Here is a 17,388-nt window from a genome sequence, read left to right as displayed (position 1 = left end):
TATAGCATATGTATATATATATATATATATATATATATATATATATACACACACATATATATGAAAAAGGACTGCTTCATTTTCCCCACTTTGTTAAATATTCCTGGAGTGTATACACACACACACACACACACACACACACACACACATACACACACATAAAAAAGGACTGCTTTCTTTTTACCATTTCCCATTCCTATATATAACCTATATGTGTATGTAAAACATATATAATATGCTATATGTGTTACATATGTATGGAAATGGACTTTCTTTTCCCATCTCCCATTTCCCATTCTTATATATACATATATAACATGTGTTATATAAAACACATATATCATATGTTATATTGTTAAATATATAATATTTATATATGTAACATATATATAAATGTATTATATATGTAAACATAAAAAGGACTGCTTTCTTTTCCCCACTTTGTTTTATACTCCTGGAGTATATATATAGAGAGAGAGAGAGAGAAAGAGAGAGAGAGAGTCGGGGTTAGGATTAGGGTTATATAGATAGATAGATAGATAGATAGATGAAAAAGGACTGCTTTATTTTAACGTGTTATATATATATGAAAAAGGAGTTTCTTTTTCCCTTTCCCATTTCCCATTCATATATATAACATATATGTGTTATATAAAACATATCTAACGTGTTATATGTTATATATATATATATATATATATATATATATATATATATATATTAAAAGGACTGCCTTTTTTTCCCTTCTCCTCCAGGAGTTTATATTGCTCCCATGGGATTGGCTTGCCCTACATCAGCCCACCAGCTCCCAATTTGGGATCCTTTGGTCCCTCCACCTGGAGGGTGCTAAGAGTCACAGAACCAGAGCAGCCATGAAGGAATCCTCTCTAAAAAGAAGCCCCCATGGGTGGGAGGGGCTCAGCCTGTGGGGAAGCAGCGGGAGGGAAGCCCTAGCACCTCCGGAGGAGGCTCCACTCCATTCCGGACATCCAGCCTAAATCTTCATTCCTTGTTCCTGGGGGCCTTCGGGTCTCTCCCTTCTCACATAGCCCTCGCCGCTCTGGCTGCCCTTCTCTGGGCACTCTCCCAGGGTGGCTCAGGTTGAGTTTGAATCCTCCAAGACCCCCAGATCCATTTCTGTCTCCCCATCCAAGACTTGTGGAGCTGATGTTTTGTTGCTGTTCATTTCAATTGTGTTCGATTCTTTGTGGCCCCATTTGGGGTTTTCTTGAAAGGATTCTGGAGTGGTTCCCCATTTCCTTCTCCAGCTCCTTAGACAGATGAGTAAACTGAGGCAAGCTGGATTAATTGACTAGTCTAGGGTCACACACAAGTAAGTGTCCAAGGCCCAATTTAAACTTGGAAAGATAAGTTTTCCTGACTCTAGGCCCAGAACTTTGTGTGCTGTGGTTCCCTGGAGCTGCCCAAGTACGAGACTTTCCATTTATTAACCCGCCAGACTTCATCTTCTTGGATTCAGCTCAGTGCTCTGGCCTGTAAGGGGCCTTTAATCCTCACTGGGTCACCCCGAGTGTTCCCATCCCTTCCCACTGGGTCCCCTGCAGTTCCTATGCAGAAATTCAACAGCAGAGGGTCAATCCCAGGCCTCCCAAATCTGACTGACTGTTTTAGGGCCTAATGCAGATCCCTCTTTTCCATAAGAAGAATGACGATGTCTTAGCCAAGGAGGGTTGTCCAAGGAGTGATTATTGCTCCTTGAAAACTCTATCAGTAGCTTTGCTGACGTCTGGGTAAACTCTGTGCTTGGCATTCTCCTCATCTGCTGATGGATTCGTCTTGTCCAAAACCGAGAATGAGATTAGTCCTTATCCTGGAAACTCCCCCACACCCACCACACAGCTAGTCCGGATGAGGAGACCAACAATAAAAACGGCTTGAATTTATATGGGACTTGGAGGTGTACAGAGTGTTCCCAATGGCCATTAGGATCATCTTTGCTAAAAACTCAACACTGCAAAAACTCCCAGGAACACTCAGATCTGCAGATCTTCCTCTAGGCTTAAGAAAGTACACGCGTCTCTGAGACTGTTTTAGATGGGACAGATGGCTCTGCTATCTAGAAATCACATTGTGTTGACTTAAAGCCCTCAAAAGGGACTCTAGTCACTATTCTCATTAGCCCCGGCTCTGGTAAATTTGGCATGAGATGCTTACCAGAGCGCTGTTCATTTTCAGCAGATAGCTCAGTGATTTCTAGCCTAAAGTTGTAGACCAGGGGTTAGCTTTCACACTTGAAACTTTCTCTCTCAGTCTCAATAGAGAGTGCCTGCTTGGGGAACTCATTTCTATGGTTTTAGGGTAGAGATATTAAAAAAAATAAATAAGATCCTTTATGAAAAATTTTAACTTAAATTTAAAAAAATAAATTTGACAAAACATCAACAAAGAAGAACATTCCCATATACAAAGAACATTCCCATTTATAAAGAGATTGCACATAAAACTGGGAATCAGTATTTCTATGGATGAATCAATAGCAATCTAATACGCTGAGAATATGCTCCCTCTTTACCTCCCCCTCCTGGTATCCCTGTCTTTTGGTGAGTAGTGTAGTGGATAGAGCGCCAGGTCAGAAGCCCCAAGTTCAAATCCAGCCTCAGACACTTACTGGCAGGGTGACCCTGGTTAAGTCATGTAACTGTGTTTGCCTCAGTTTCCCCATCTGTCAAGTGAGCTGGAGAAGGAAATGGCCAAACACTCCAGTTGCTTTTCCAAGAAAACCCCAAACGGGGTCACAGAGACTCAGACATGTCTGAAATAAGCATGGCGGATACCATTCTTCCCGCTTTACAGAGGAAGGAACCGAGGCCCCAGTAAGCTGCATTGCAGCTAGGAAGTGTCAGAGGCAGGGTTGGATTCCAGTTCTTCCTGTCTCCAGATCTAGACCTCCATCCTAAAGACTAGAAGAGAAACAAGTGACATTGTGGCAGGAGGGTATTGTAGAACCCCCTCCCTGAAGGGAGGAGATAGGAAAAAGAGAGTTTGAGAAACTTTTTACAGGAGAATTGGGCTGGAGAGCTCTGGTTATCTGGGCACTTGTCAGCTCTCTCCATGTCGATGAGTTGTTGTTTTCATGATTGGCCATTGTCTCCTCTGGACCCAAACTGGCCACCAAACGTAGACATAGCCAGAAGCTCTGCAGGAAGTCACCGGGCCCCATCCGCCATGCTTCCCAAGCTGAGGGACTGTGCACTGCAGACTTCAGAGGAAGACCAGCTGGTGGCCAAGTGAAAGCCATCACTTCAACAGGGTCTTCATGAGAGATCCTTGGCCATTAACTGACGTGCTGTCCAGAATGGGATGCTGAGGATACAGGCTTTCCAGATAAGGGTTAGCTGTCCAAAAAGATGATTGAGAACTACAGAAAAGTCATCCATCAGTGTGGACTTTACAAAGAAGGTTCAGAAATTGGGAGAGATGGGGAAGCTAGGGAGACAGCTGGGGAGACACTTCACCAAGCCCCTTCTATCTTGGAGAGAATTGTTTTTTTTATTATAGCTTTTTATTTACAAGTTATATTCATGGGTAATTTTTCAGCATTGACACTTGCAAAACCTTTTGTTCCAATTTTTCCCCTCCTCCTCACCCCCTCCCCCAGATGGCGGTAGAATTGTTAAAAGAATAAGGGACAAGATGACTGTCACAACTCTCCCAAGGTGTTGTCAGGAGGTGGAGTTGAGGTCTGAGGACATTAAAAATGACCAATGGGTCATATTGTTGGGTTTTGTTGGGTCACTCACCCAGCGTCACACAGTCTTATCTATCTACTGTGCCCATCTGGCCTGTGTGTCAGCCATCTCTGGGCTTCCCGAGAAGCTCAGTGTATCTGTGGCCTGGTCACTAGAAAAGAAAGGCCAGGCTTGAAATCACAGTAATTCAGACTCAATGTCCAGGTCGCACCTCCTGACCTAGGGTTCCTTGCATTGTTCCTTCCCCAAGATCGGGATGCTCCCCTGCAAGATCCTACAGTTGAATGTTCAGTGGCCCCAGATGAAAAGATGGAGGAAGGGAATCAAGAACAACATTTATAGGTAGTTCATCATTCCAAGTGAGAGTTGGGATCAAAGGTAGCTCCCAGGTTTTCAGTTTTCTGCTGACCCCTGAATTCCTTTTCTCTAATGTATTTATCATCTTCACCTTTACATTTATATTGAGGTACTTGTCTGTGTCATTTCCCCCAGAAGGCTGAAGTTCTATGAAGGTAGGAACCATTTCCCATGAATACTTTATACTCTCATAGAACTCTTTCTTTTAACTGTCTTTTTTTTTTTTTGTCTACAGTTATTTTATTTTTCCTAGTAAATTTATTTATTTTTAATACATATTACTTTATGAATAATGTTGGGAGAAAAAAATCAGAATAAAGGGAAAAACCATAGGAGAGATTAAAAACCAGGAAAAAGAAGTGAACATAGCATGTGTTGATTTGTACATTAAGTCTCCTTAGTTCTTTTTCTGGATGTAGACAGCATTTTCTGTCCTTGGTCTATTGGGATTGCTTTGGATTCTTTTAACTGTTTAAAGTGATGTCTTTATAGCCACCTCCGGAGGAAGACTCCAAACCTATCCCAGCAAACACATTCCCTTTTAAGAAAGAAAAGACAGCCAAAGCCTGTAGCACACACCCTCTCCCCATCTCTTGGTACTCCCGTGTGCCTTCTCTTCATCCCTCACCTCTCATGAGGGAGCGGGTGCTCATCATGGATTTTGGGGGAATCACAATTACTTTTATTTCATTTGAATTGTTATTCTTTTAGGATTTTTCCAAGACACCATTGCAGTAGTCATGTGAACTGAATCAGAATGTACAAATCTTCCCGTGATTCTCTGAATTAACATATCTATTTCTTATTGGGCAACATGTCCAGTTATTTCACAACAACAGTTATTTCACAATGTTTAGCCATTCCTGACTTTGTCTGAGTTCACTTTGTTTCCAGTCTTGTGCCGCCGCAAGGTGTTCTGTAAGTAGATATAGCTATGTTCCCTCCATTATTAACCTCCACTGTTTACATGCATGATAATAGAACTCCCAGGTTAAATTGTATAGATGGTATATTTATGGCCTCTGATTTCATCATTCCAAATTGTTTTGGGGGATGGTTGTTCCAAACTTGACGACCAGGGTATGTCCGTGTGCCTGTGTTCCAAGAGTCTCCAACATCAACTATTTCTGTCTTTTATCAACTTTGCCTGTTTAATGAATGTGAAATGAAAACAGTTGTTTTCTTTTGTACTTTGCTCGTTTAGTGTTTCTTTCCTGTGATTGTCGAGAGTTTCTTATGAAAATGACTCATAAATGTATGTTGATAAGCTCTATTAGGGAGGCGTTCTCAGAGCTCTTTTTACCATGGAGCATATCTTGCGTTGTTTTCTGTGGCTTGCTGATTGTTTTGTTTCCCGTATATGATTCCTTCATTGGTCTAATGTCTATGTCCCGGGTCTACAGCTTGTCTGATTCTTCTTGGTTTGTTTTTATGTTGTTTTTTTTTTTTCTTTTTCAATTTCCCTACTTTTGTGTAGTATATGGGCTTTTAGCATCTCTTCCTCCAGGAGATCAATATGTTTTCACTTTGAAATTATTGGTTTTCTTATATTGATAAAAACAAGAGAGGATCACAGCAAATGTTTGTGGTGAGATTATCCACAAATTATGTTTTGTCTGAATTTTGTTTGTATTATGTGTGGATATTCGTATTTAGCAATTAAAACCACGTGTATTTTTGGCATGTATGATACTAGGTTATAAATGAACATTAATATTATCAAAAATCCCTTCTCAAAACAACCATTGGTTGATGAAAAAGGGGTCTGTTCTCAATAAATATAGTTGGAAACAAGTTCAAAAGAGGCTAAGGCATTTCAGGGTCTCCTGGAGCCCTAAGTCAAAGAATCTGCCTTTACTCATTGAGTTTCAAGAAAGGGTTCTTTCCCCAATTTTTAAAATTTTTCTCATTATCTTTCTTATTATTGATTTTATTTTCCAACATATCACCTTTCCCTCTACTATCCACAATCATCGCTTCTTATATGGAAAGAAAAAGAGACAGACAGATAGGGAGTGTCAGCAAAAACCAGTCATTACAGGAAACAAGTCCAGCAGTAGATGCCATGTTCTTTGGGGCTTGGCCCTTTAATTAGCAAAGCTGTGACTCGATTGGTACCCGAGAAAAAGCTCCAGGAGCACCAAAGTGCAGGGATGCTGAAAGCACTTGTCCACATTGGGCCAGTGGAGATGGCTGCACTTAGCAAAGATGGCAAGAAAAGAAGGCTGCTTCCTGGTCCTCCCATGGAATGACTCCCCATTCTCAGCTATGCTGAGTCCTGACGCAGTCCCCTTCAGCGCCCTGAGGTCTTGGGCTGCACACTAGGCCCCTTCAGATTTTCTGCAGTGTCTGTTCAGGCCCTTGCCCCACTGGGTCTCCATCCTTCTTGTTCGGTTGTGTCGGCAGCCTTTGGAGCTGAGCCGGGAACCTTCAATCCCGCTTTCTTAGCCTTCGGGGCTGCGGAGGGCTCCGTGGCCACTGGGCCATTGGCCGACGTGTCGGTTTTCCGTTTGCTCGGTTTTCCGGTCAGCCCGGCCTTGCCCCATGCCTCATTGTTTTGGGTGAGGGAGGCGGCGCCGTGCCCCATCGGCTCCCGGTGGCGGCCGGCGCCTCGAAGTCACTGTGTGTTCTACAGGCCTGTGGTACGCGGTCTTGTTCACCTTCCTTGTTTGTTTCTAGGGAATGTTACTGCTAGTGCGTCTGTGTCTCAGATGGCCAGTGGCGTCAGCTTAGTGTCCTTCAACACGCGCCCCGATGGGATGCACCAGCGCTCCTACTCCGTCTCCAGCGCCGACCAGTGGAGTGAAGCCACAGTCATTGCCAACTCGGGCATCAGCAGCGGTAAGAGAGGACTCTTTCCTTACAGAACCTGCCGGCCTGCATTCTCAGCGGGTCGGACCATTTGAGGTTCCCTTCTGGCGCTCCCCGCTCTCAGGTCCCAAATCGGACCCTCGCTCAGAGGACCTCAATCAGACTCCTTCAAGACTCCAAACCCCAGCCGGACTCCCGGAGGCCTCGTGGTTCAGCGGGAAGAGTCACGGGACCTTGGTTCAAATCCCGATCCGGGTGGTGATCTGGAGCCCATCTCTTATCCTCTCCGTCTGTAAAATGAGGGGGTTCTACATAATGAGGCCCCTGTCCGCCCTAATTCTGGGATTCAGGGATCTTCCTTCTTTGCGTTCAAGAAAATGTTCTCCATGCACTTCATCCCGTGTCCATTTTCCGCTGGCGTGGTGCGCTCCCAAGATGTCCGAGAGGCCTTCCTCTTTCTGGATCCTTGGTGCCGCTGAGCTTCCAGCCCCTTCCTAACCTCCCCCAGCCCAGGAGAACCCCATGGATCCTTCACGGGGAATAGCGATGCACATGTAAAGTGTCTGACATTCCTATGACTCCATGAATAATGCAACATGGAGGGAATCCTGGGTTGCCGAGATGCGCTTTGCCCGTGGCGTTCTCGCCGTAGCCTGCTCACCGGTATTTAAAGGAATTCCCACTGTTGTAGATAATCTGTCAGATAGGGTTTTAGAGTAATTTTAGCATAATTTGTACTAATTAAAAGACTTCAGCATCCCGTCTTCCCTGTAGACCTACCAGCTGCTACAGAAGCCCATTTGCTTTGGGTAAACATCCTCCTTATTTCTATTTACTCCAGACCTGGCTGACAGGATGGTGCCCGGAGAAAGCCTTGAAGGAAAATATTTCAGAACCCAGGGAAAGGAAGACACAGAATCTGCGAGAGGCATTCTAAAGGGTGCTATAGAAAGGAGGCAAGGGAAGGGCTCCTGCCTCAGGAAGGGGAACTGGAAAACCACTCTGGTGTCCCATTCCGGGCGGGCGCCGGCGGCTTCTCAGCACCGATATTTCTTCCTTCTCCTCGGAGAAAAGCTCATTTAGTATATGGCAAGTGCTTGTCGTTCCCTCCCCAAAGAGACCCTGGAAAGCTTTCTGCCTTTCACCTCAAGTCTCCGGGTCTCGAGCATAGTGCAAGAGAGGAAATGAATAAATTCCGGTTATTACCTCCCCTGATATTTTGTAGGTGGGGCGAGGCTTTCTGCTTTCTTCCCAGGTCCCTGAAAGCATCAGCTATTTTCCCTGGATCCATCCATTTCCTTTCAGGGCTACCTCTTGAATTTAAATGTGTCCATCCACTTGGTTAGAAGGGGCTTCCCTCGTTATCTGCAATGGAGTCGTCGGCTGGCAAGCAAATTTAAGGCAGGCTGGTGTGTGAGTGGTGCTGGTGTTGATTGTGTTGGTACCTCCTTGTGCCGACACCTTCTCGGTGACATGCAGATGAGAATTACCAGGCCGGACGTCACATTTGGGATGAAAATGCCGCCCATTCTTACTTTGGAGAAATGTGTTGTTGGGTTCTAGCCACGTGTCCAGAATGAAAAGGTTCTGCTCTACCAGAAGCAAGTTAGGGGGAAGGGCCCTGGGTTTGGAAGCCAGAGGACCTCAGCTCATTTTCTTGGCTCTCGGGCTCACTCCTGTGACTCTGTGACCTTGGGCAGGAGGTGATGTTCTGCTTGATCTGTAATTAGAAGGTCTGTGATCTTGGACTGTGAGCTTTATGTCATGTCTAACCAAGGTTCCAAGGCTGCACCTCCCCCTTGGACCCATGTGACCTTGAGTGAGAGCCCTCTCCAAACCTAAGTTCCCTCCTTTGTCAGTGAGTACCTTGAGTCAGATGGCCTTTGGGGGTCCCTTCCGGCGCCAAACACCATGGTCCTGTGATACTACCTGCCACATCAGTGTCTCACGATTTTTTTTTTCTTGAGAGATCATTCATTGACTTTATAACAAAATTAAAATATAAATTAAATTAAGCTAAAGCAGCCTTTTAAACAAACCATCTTGGAATAAACCTTATTACTCGATCTAAAACTCCATGATTAAAAAAAAAAAAACCCGAAACCTTCTAAGTAAATATCCTTTTGTTAGAGATGATTTCCTCTGCAGCGTTTGCTTACACATATTTAAATTAGCTATTACACCGAGGCCAATTAAGTAGATTGAGTGTTCTCTAACCCTTCGCATCTTTCCTCTGTGCAACAAAAGTCAGTCAACTCAGGTATTTAAAGCAAGTACTCTTAGGGGAAGTAGCTGGTAATGGAGTGGGCACTTGGGGCCCACACTTTCCTTCTCAAGAAGGAAGATTCGATAGGAAGCTTACAGTCAGCAGAGACAAGATAAATTTCCAAGTACATCGTGTGGGAAGAATAGCCTGGCAAATTTGTAGGCCGCTTGGGCCGTCAGGAGAAGCCACGGTTTAAAGAAAGACTGGCGTCTGTCATGTCTCGGGAGCCAGAGGATACCATGGAAATTTAGCTTTGAAATTGAAGGGATCTGGATTCAAATTGTGATGTGGCCACTTAGTAGCTATGTGACCTCAGAGAAGTCTCTGGACCTCCGGACCTTCACCTGTCAATAAAGGGGATTGGGCTGAATTGGGTCCAAAATCCCTTTCATCTCTAGTCTAGCTTCCCTAGAAGCTTATGAATCTACAAACAACAACAGCAAAAGCAGAGAAAAAACATTTGGAACAAAATGGGCCAAAGCCCAAAGGTCCCCCAAGGAAAGGAAACTCGCGTTTATCAAATAGAAAAAGGCATCAGAGTGACGTGATGCAAGCTGAACTGGGGTGTCCGGGGAGATGGAATCTTTACATTTGAGTGTGGTCTGGTGAAATGAGAATTCATTAACTTACTTTTTTTTTCTCTTTCTACTTCTTTATTTTTTATTATTAGTTGTTTTATTAGAACCAGTATTAAACATCTGAGCAAACCATGGAGCTTACTTTATTAGTTTTCTTTTAAAAATGTGAAGTCCAGTCACCAAGTATATATTAAGCTCCTGCCATGTGCCAAGCATTGTGCCAAGTGCTGGGAATACAAAGAAAGGCACAAACCAATCTCAGCCCCTAAGGACCTCCCAGTCTATTGGAAAACCCCTTCCTTTGGGTTTGCCAAATGGTGGCTCTCCATCTTTAATGCTTTTCCTCACCCACATGTCGTCACGTGCAGACTCAGAAGGGTGTCGCCTGTGGCTAGCTCTGTAGTTCTGACTTGAGTGCAGACATAGGCTGCTAAAATGATGGGAAAAAGCACAATGTATATGTGCGATAATTTTTTTTTAATTTTGAGGGTACCATTAGCACAGACTTAGAGGAGGCGGGCACCCAAATGACCCCTCTTTTTCATTTCAGCTTTTTGGCCCTGCCCATGAAGAATTCTGAATTTGCTAGTCATAAAAAGCTACCTCTGTAGGCAGCAGGGATGGGGAGAAGAGAAACAGCCTCGGGATTCTGATTCCAGGAGCCTGGAGAACATGCCAGCTGACTGTCGCCGACTTTGATCACAGAGAAAACATATGTCACATTGGGCTCCCATTATTCTCGGCACCCTTTTCCCACACTAAATTAATACTTTGAGTGGCTCCAGAGAACTTTCCAAAGTCTTTTCCTCTGGCTCGCCAGGTATCCTGGGGCTCCTGTCTTTTTCAGCAGCCATGAGAGGCTCCTAATTAGATAAATTACTTTGTCGTGGGCCAAGCCACCAAACAGGAGGCGCCGCTCAATTAAGGGAGGAAAAAATAGAAAAATCCATTCTGCGCAATGGAATGCCCCACTGGTTTATGACTATTAGTGTTGGAAGGTTTTACATTTGAGTACCTGAGGTTGGAAATTAAATGTCTAATATCATTTGGCATTGGGAACGTGAGGCCCCCGCGCCTGCCCTGAGAGGGAGATCTCGACAGCTCCCCTCCGCTTTTCAGGTGGCTGTCGGCTGGAGAGCACGCAGAATCGGGAACGAGATCACAGTTTTGCCGTGTGACGCTTGCTGCCCAGCCTAATTTTTTAAAATGTGGAAACATATTCGTCTCTCAGCTTCTGCGTTGAAGAAGGCCGTTCCAGTGGCCCATGAAAAATTAATTTTTTTACATTTTTTCTTACTCTCGTAAGTGTTTGACAGAAGTAATTTTACCAGCAAGAGAGAATAAAAACGGGTGGCAGTAAATCCCTGTCCAGGAAGCCCTTGTGTAGATTCTTTATGGACCCAGAATTGATCTACATGTCAGATCCTGATGTAGTTTAAACTGTTTATCACCCTAATGGCAGAAGGGAGACTGTGGACATCAACTTATAATCCCGAGTGAAAGAAATTGGTGTTTGCAGTCAATGAAGGGGCAGCTTAGCTTTATTGATGGATTTAGAACAATTACCTCGACAGCGGCGATTGGTGGAAGGTTTTCTGGAATCTTACCGCAAGTGTGCTTGTTGGTTTTCCCTGATTAATCATTTCCTCTGTAGGTAATTTTCTCTAAAAGTGTTATCTATGAGTTTGCGCCGGGGTAAGGAGGGAGGGCCCCCAGAAACCTCACAGCAGCCATTTGTAGCATCCTTCCTTGTCATCCCTTGCTTCAAGGAGAAATCCATTGTGGGGTGTGTGTGTGTGTGTGTGTGTGCGTGTGTGTGTGTGAGTCATCTAAGCTTAAAAGACTTGACCCGCCGTCCCCCAGCCACACTGGTGATATTGGGGATTGTTCTTGGGGCAGCTGTGTCTGGATAGCTGTTGGAGGCCACAACCCATCCCCGAACCCCTCCATCTCTTCTTGAGCTTCTTCTTCCTAATGAGACATGGTTTCCTGACCCAGCTTTCCCAGCGCCTCTCCAGGACAATTTGTCTCTTTCCCATGCTGCTCCACCATCCTAATCAATATGGCAGCGGCTCCAAACAGGCTTGGGGATGTCTGTTCAACTTCTCCTCAGCCTGCCTCCCGTCAGACTGGCTTCCATCAGGGCACTGGATGACGGCTGCTTTGTCACTGATGTGGATAAACACCCCATCTCCTCATCTTTCTGCTCCTATGCTATGGAAGCTTAGAGCTAAGCCCGTTCTCTCTAAACATTTCTTAAGCTGCTCTTCCTCCTGCTAACATCCACAATATTCTGGCCTAGAGCAGAGGAGGCTTGGGACCTTAAACCTGAAGTGTTCCTGCTTATTTGGGTTGCCTTCTTTAAAGCGCTTTTTATTATAGAGGGAAACATGATTGATGATCTGGAGTTCAGGTCTTTGACCATCCAGCTGGTGACTAGATCACTGGGGTCTTCACTCTCTTGGGCTTGGTTCCGTGGGTGACTGTCTACCTAGTACAGTCTCTACCCAGAGCCCCCAGGAAATCATAATTCTTAAATCCATGGACTTATTTTTCCTTAGATAAGAGATTAGCACACTTCCTATTCTTTAGAGGTTTGAATTTGGTCAAAACATAAGTAGGGTTAGCCAGAAAAGGAGCTGATTCTTACAGGTCATGCTATGTTGATGAATTACTGGGTGCCCTTTGGTCCCTTTCTCCTTTTTTTCTACCATTCCCTTTACTCGGACATCACCTTTTTTTATCTTTGGCACCCAAATCCTCGAGCTGGACTTACCACCAGAGCACCTTCAGCGGCTCCCCTTTGAGCATCAGACAAGCGCTGGCACTTGACATCTTTCATAGATTATGAAGCTGATCAAAGGAATGGTTCTCGTTTGTCTTTCTGATAGGACTGGTTCTTCCCTTTTCTAATTGTAACAGAAGAGAAATAAAGAATGCTAAAGGAGCTTCCCAAAGAGAGGAGAAGGGAGTGAGTGCATCTGATGTCTTAGCTCACCCACAGTTCCATCTGCTCTCCCTGAGCACGTATACCAGAGATGGTCAAATGGCACAACTTTCACCAAAAGTGAAGTTGTGTTGGAACGCAAGAAGCAATCACTGGGCAATCCTGTCTCGTTTGCTGATCTCAAGCAAGTCGTGAAACTCTGAGACTTCATTTCCTCGTGGGAAAAGTGACTTGGATGGTAAATTAGTGGATAAAATAAATTCATGAAAAATAGCAAATGCCTTAAATGAGAGAATCAGAATTCAAAAAGATTTGACTGAGCTGTTGGGAATGAAGCCAACAAGATGAAATTAAGCAGGGATGAGGGGAAAGTCCCAGTTCTGAACCTCCATGGGACAGAGCAGGAGGAGGAACAGAAGCAGGTTTAGCCAGTCATTGAGAAGCAGAGCACGGTGGTTCAGATTGTCTACAAAGCGCAAAGAGCCAGGAATGTGTCGTGGCTAATTCGGAGGCAGAGTGAAGACAACGGTGCTCGTGTACGTGGGAGGGTAAGGCAGCAGGGTTACTCGGGCCGGCTGGGTCACTTGGTAGCTGCATGGCACTAGGGAGCCCCCTCCCCTCTTGGAACCTTTCTTTCTTCCCTGTAAAATAAAGGAGGTGGTACTAAGTGACCTCTCAGGCCCCTCTCGCTCCCCGAAGACTGATCCTAATTAATGGAAGGAACATTTCCATCATATTCACCGTTGGCTGAATGGCATTTGGAGTTTTCTATCCAGGGCCAGTTTAAAAGAGACTTTGATGAAGTATCGGAAGGATGGCCAAAGAGGTGAAGGGTCGTCAGAAAGAAACAAACGAGAGATGCTTAGCCTGGAGGATGGGAGACCCAGGGGCTGGGGCAGGAGAGTTGTCCCTCCGAGCATGGGACGCCCTGGTTATTCCTCATAAGGAGAACCAGCCGGGGGAAGTTTTGGGTCCTCGGATGAGGTAGTCTGCCTTCTTGGCCACAATGCCCACTGTTAGAGATAATGTTAATGGCCACCCCAGACACCCACCTGTAAACAGCTCCCAGGCTCCTTGTAGCCCAACAGTCCCCACTGATGAGCATCGCAACATCATGGCAGACAGGATGGACTGTAATGTCACCAGTGTACGGAGTCTGCCTTCCTGTGCCCTTTGCAACTTCCAGTCTTCTAAACCTGACTTCTGCTCAGGCTTCATGAATCTTTCTTCTTCGGTATTCTGATTGTTTTATTTCAGTGTAGGGAGTGTCCTTGGGAACTTATTTTATGCATTTACAACCATTATCTGAACCTAGAGTTGTTAGCAACTGCGGGAGGGGTCCAGAGCCCCTTGGGAGGATCCAGGGACACTGAGGGGTTGTGGCTGTGCCGTGTTGGAGGGCAGATCTGACCCCGATGCTGCTTCCCCCATTCTGTCTATAGGAGCCGTAAGCACAGCTTTTAAAATTTGCCCGATATCTTAGTGACGATTCTGGCTCTGGGGAGAGGGTTGGACGAGCTAGTCTCTAAGATCCCAATCCTTTCCATTTCTAAGATTCTACGCCTTTTTTCCTGACCCTCAGTCACTCTTAGACATTTACTCTTTGTCGCCTGGTTCCTACTAGCAACAGCTTCTTTGCAAACTTCCTCCCCAGGCAAGTTCCTTTAGAAATGGTTTTCTTAAAAAAGCCAATATCCCTTGCAGAGAATAGAACATTTTCATTTAAATTGGTTTCCTTAGCGAGGCCCATCAGCTACATTTTGGATTAGGCAGCTGAATTTTTTTCTTTGCTATCAGTCTCTGCTTCCCTATAGACCTAGGAGTTCTCGGAGGTCACCGCCGCTGCCTGGGTGGGCATGGGCCAGCTTTGTGTAAATTAACAGGTGTGTGTGTATATCAGAGAGAGACCTGGACACATGGGCTTTCTCCCCATATCGCTGCCGAAGCTAGCCATTATTAATACACAAGTCCATCGTTCCCAAGATGTTCCGCACACTACAATCATCTCTTGCCCAAAAAGGCTTCTTAGGCTCATGCATTCAGGAGGCACCACGGCTTGGAGTTAGCCTCCATATTTGGTTTCTTTCTCTTCCCCTTCTTTTTCCCTTTCATCGAGGGTCGGATGAGAAATGATTTTACCCACCATTGGAGGCTGAGCAGGGTGACGAGCACCTCCAATATGGCAGACACTTTGTCTAGTCCAACCCTCAGTCATCAGAAGCGGATGATGTGTACTATACCTTGAGACATCAACACAATTTGTTGATAATTTGTCATTGCAAAGTCTTCATTAGTGTGTCGGTGGTTCACTGTAAAGGGGCTGCTGCTGAGAGGAGACTGAGTGAAATCCCATTTACTGCTCATGAGAGTTTGGAAAAGATGTCCCTTTGGACCTCCACTTCCTCATCTGTAAATCAGCAGGTCAGTCAGCAAACAATTATTAACCACCTGCTGTGTACCAGACTGTGGGCAAGGCCTTCAGATTGGAGAGATGCTTGCCAGCTGACTGATCACCCAGATATACTGATAGGAATTGGCGGGCCTCTTAAAAAACCTCTGAACTCGTCTTTTCATCCTTGATTTTGTATCTCTGAATTTGTGTGGGTCCTTTATTTTGTGTCTGAATGCCGTTGTCTTCAAACTAGCACCTTCCCCAATTTATCATCTCTGTATTTATGGAGGTTATATGTATCTAGTTATTATATCATCACATTAAAACCCTGACAAAGATACAGCTCTCAAGAGCTATGCGTAGCATCTTCCCTTGTAGGGATGGAAACATTTTAATCTTTAAAAACATAATTTCCCCTTTTTGCTTTTTTATACTTCTTTTGTATTTGAAGTCTTATATTTGAAGATCAAATGTTCTGTTTATGTCTGTTCTTTTCCTCAGAAATGATCGAAAATCTTCCATTTCATTGAATGTCCATTTTTTCCCCTGAAAGATGATGCTTAGTTTTTCTGTGTAGTAGATTTTGTGCTGCAATCCAAGCTCCTTTAATTTCTAGAATATCCTCTTCCAGGTCTTTCAATCATTAAAGGGAAAGCTGCTATGTCTTGGGCAATCCTATACCTAATTGTTTATAGAAAGTCTTTCCTATTAGACTGTGTGCTTTTTGAGGCCTTTCTTTGTATCCCAACACTTGGTATAGAGTATGGCACACAAGGCATGTTGACTTGACAAAATTTCCATCTAAGAAGTAACTTCTCAAGATTTACCAATCCTACTTTGAAGCAAAAACTAACAAATCCTCCCTAACCCAAATCAATTTGTTAAATGCATCAGCTCTTGCAAAATACAGTGGAGAATATCAACTTTACCGCCTTCAGGGGCATTTCTTTTAAGTATCCCAGAATGGCTTCTTATTATTGAGGTTGTTATTGTATTACTTGTCTAAAATTATTAATCCTAGAGATAAAAATCTTTTATTACCCATGATTTTCAAAAGTTTTTTTTTGTTTGTTTTTTTGAGGGGAAGGTGGAGATGATACAAGAATCTCCCTCAGTATGGCTACCCTCGGGTTCTCCTTACCCCCCAACCCCTTTTTTTTCTCCTTAAATATTTTTTTTAAATCTCACCAAAAAGGGAAACTAGGGAAATGGGAGTAGGGGAGGGGATGGGTTACAAGAATCCATGGCAGATCTGAGAACTGATTGTTTAAAATAGAATACCAAACCGATAATGGAGAAGAATTTGGAAGGGATCAAGAGCTATTCAGAATCTTCCCCTCTGTTCCATTAGAATATAAGTCCTTGGAGTCAAGGACTGATTTGCTTTTTTATTGTGCTCCCTGAGTTTGGGAGAGAGTAAGTGCTCAATAAATACTAAATTGATTAGGTTGAGGTGACTGTTTAGCTAATTCTCTTTTCTTACTTTGTTTTTCCTCTTTTCCCTTCTTTTGTAGGGATTGAGTTATTTGGGGATTCTCTGTCCAGGAAGAAATTCCATTCTCTCCTTGGTTATTTCTGTGCTCTATTATCTGACTTCCAAGATTAGAAGAGGAGATATTAATATTCATTACATAAAGATGATAAAAATTTAATATCTTATAAGAAAACAGATGGTTATTTAAATGACTTTTAAAATAGACTGTTTTATACAAAGATGCATATTTAATATATTTGATTATTGATGCAGCTTTAATTGATCTTGAAGAATCCTGGTTTTGAGATTGGATAATTAGAATTCTTTTGAAAGAAACGAAGTTATAATTCCCAGCAGTTCACTAGTGATTGTATATTTATTTCATGGAAGCCATTATAATTCTATTTTTAAAATATTATTTCCTTTTTTTGTCAACTGAAGGATATTTCATTCCATTTCCAAATACATCTTAAACTTATTACTGCTCTCCCATAGAGGACTTAAGAGTAAGAATGCCATCCTTAGAGTGAAGAGAAAACTGGATTTAGATCTCCCTCCCTCCTTTCACCTGATTAGCTGTCAAGCAGAGATGAGCCCAGTCTAGTGAAATATTGTAAAGGATCAAATAATAGATCAGATATGAGGTATGATATACATGTCAACTATATTATTTTTGGTATTACTGTCATTTTAATTAATTCTAATGTCTCCTGCTTTTTAGGTAGTTTTATGATTCAAATCATTTGGTGGTATTTTGTTGTTCAGTCATTTGTTAGTAATGTCGAACTCTTCATTGACCCCATTGGGGGTTTTCTTGGCAAAGAAATAGAGTTTGCATTTCCTTTTCCAGTAC

The 17,388-nt window shown here is 43.7% G+C and overlaps 1 protein-coding gene across 10 annotated transcripts in view; it reads left to right on the top strand.

Annotated features, from left to right (window-relative positions):
• The window catches only part of AGAP1 (ArfGAP with GTPase domain, ankyrin repeat and PH domain 1), a 615,139-nt gene that overhangs the window by 452,016 nt on the left and 145,735 nt on the right, over window positions 1-17,388 (top strand). For 8 of the 10 annotated variants that reach the window (XM_031968800.1, XM_031968799.1, XM_031968801.1 and 5 more), the window contains one exon: window positions 6,747-6,908. The exons of the other annotated variants lie outside the window; for them this stretch is intronic. In XM_031968800.1, coding sequence (XP_031824660.1) covers window positions 6,747-6,908 — 162 coding nt within the window. The remainder of the gene's footprint in view (window positions 1-6,746; window positions 6,909-17,388) is intronic. 10 annotated transcript variants of the gene reach the window in all.

The sequence above is a fragment of the Sarcophilus harrisii genome, chromosome 4 (genome assembly GCF_902635505.1).
Source record: "Sarcophilus harrisii chromosome 4, mSarHar1.11, whole genome shotgun sequence".
Taxonomy (NCBI): Eukaryota; Metazoa; Chordata; class Mammalia; order Dasyuromorphia; family Dasyuridae; genus Sarcophilus; species Sarcophilus harrisii.
Note: the sequence above shows the minus strand (reverse complement) of the source record. Positions and strands in the feature narration are given on the sequence as shown.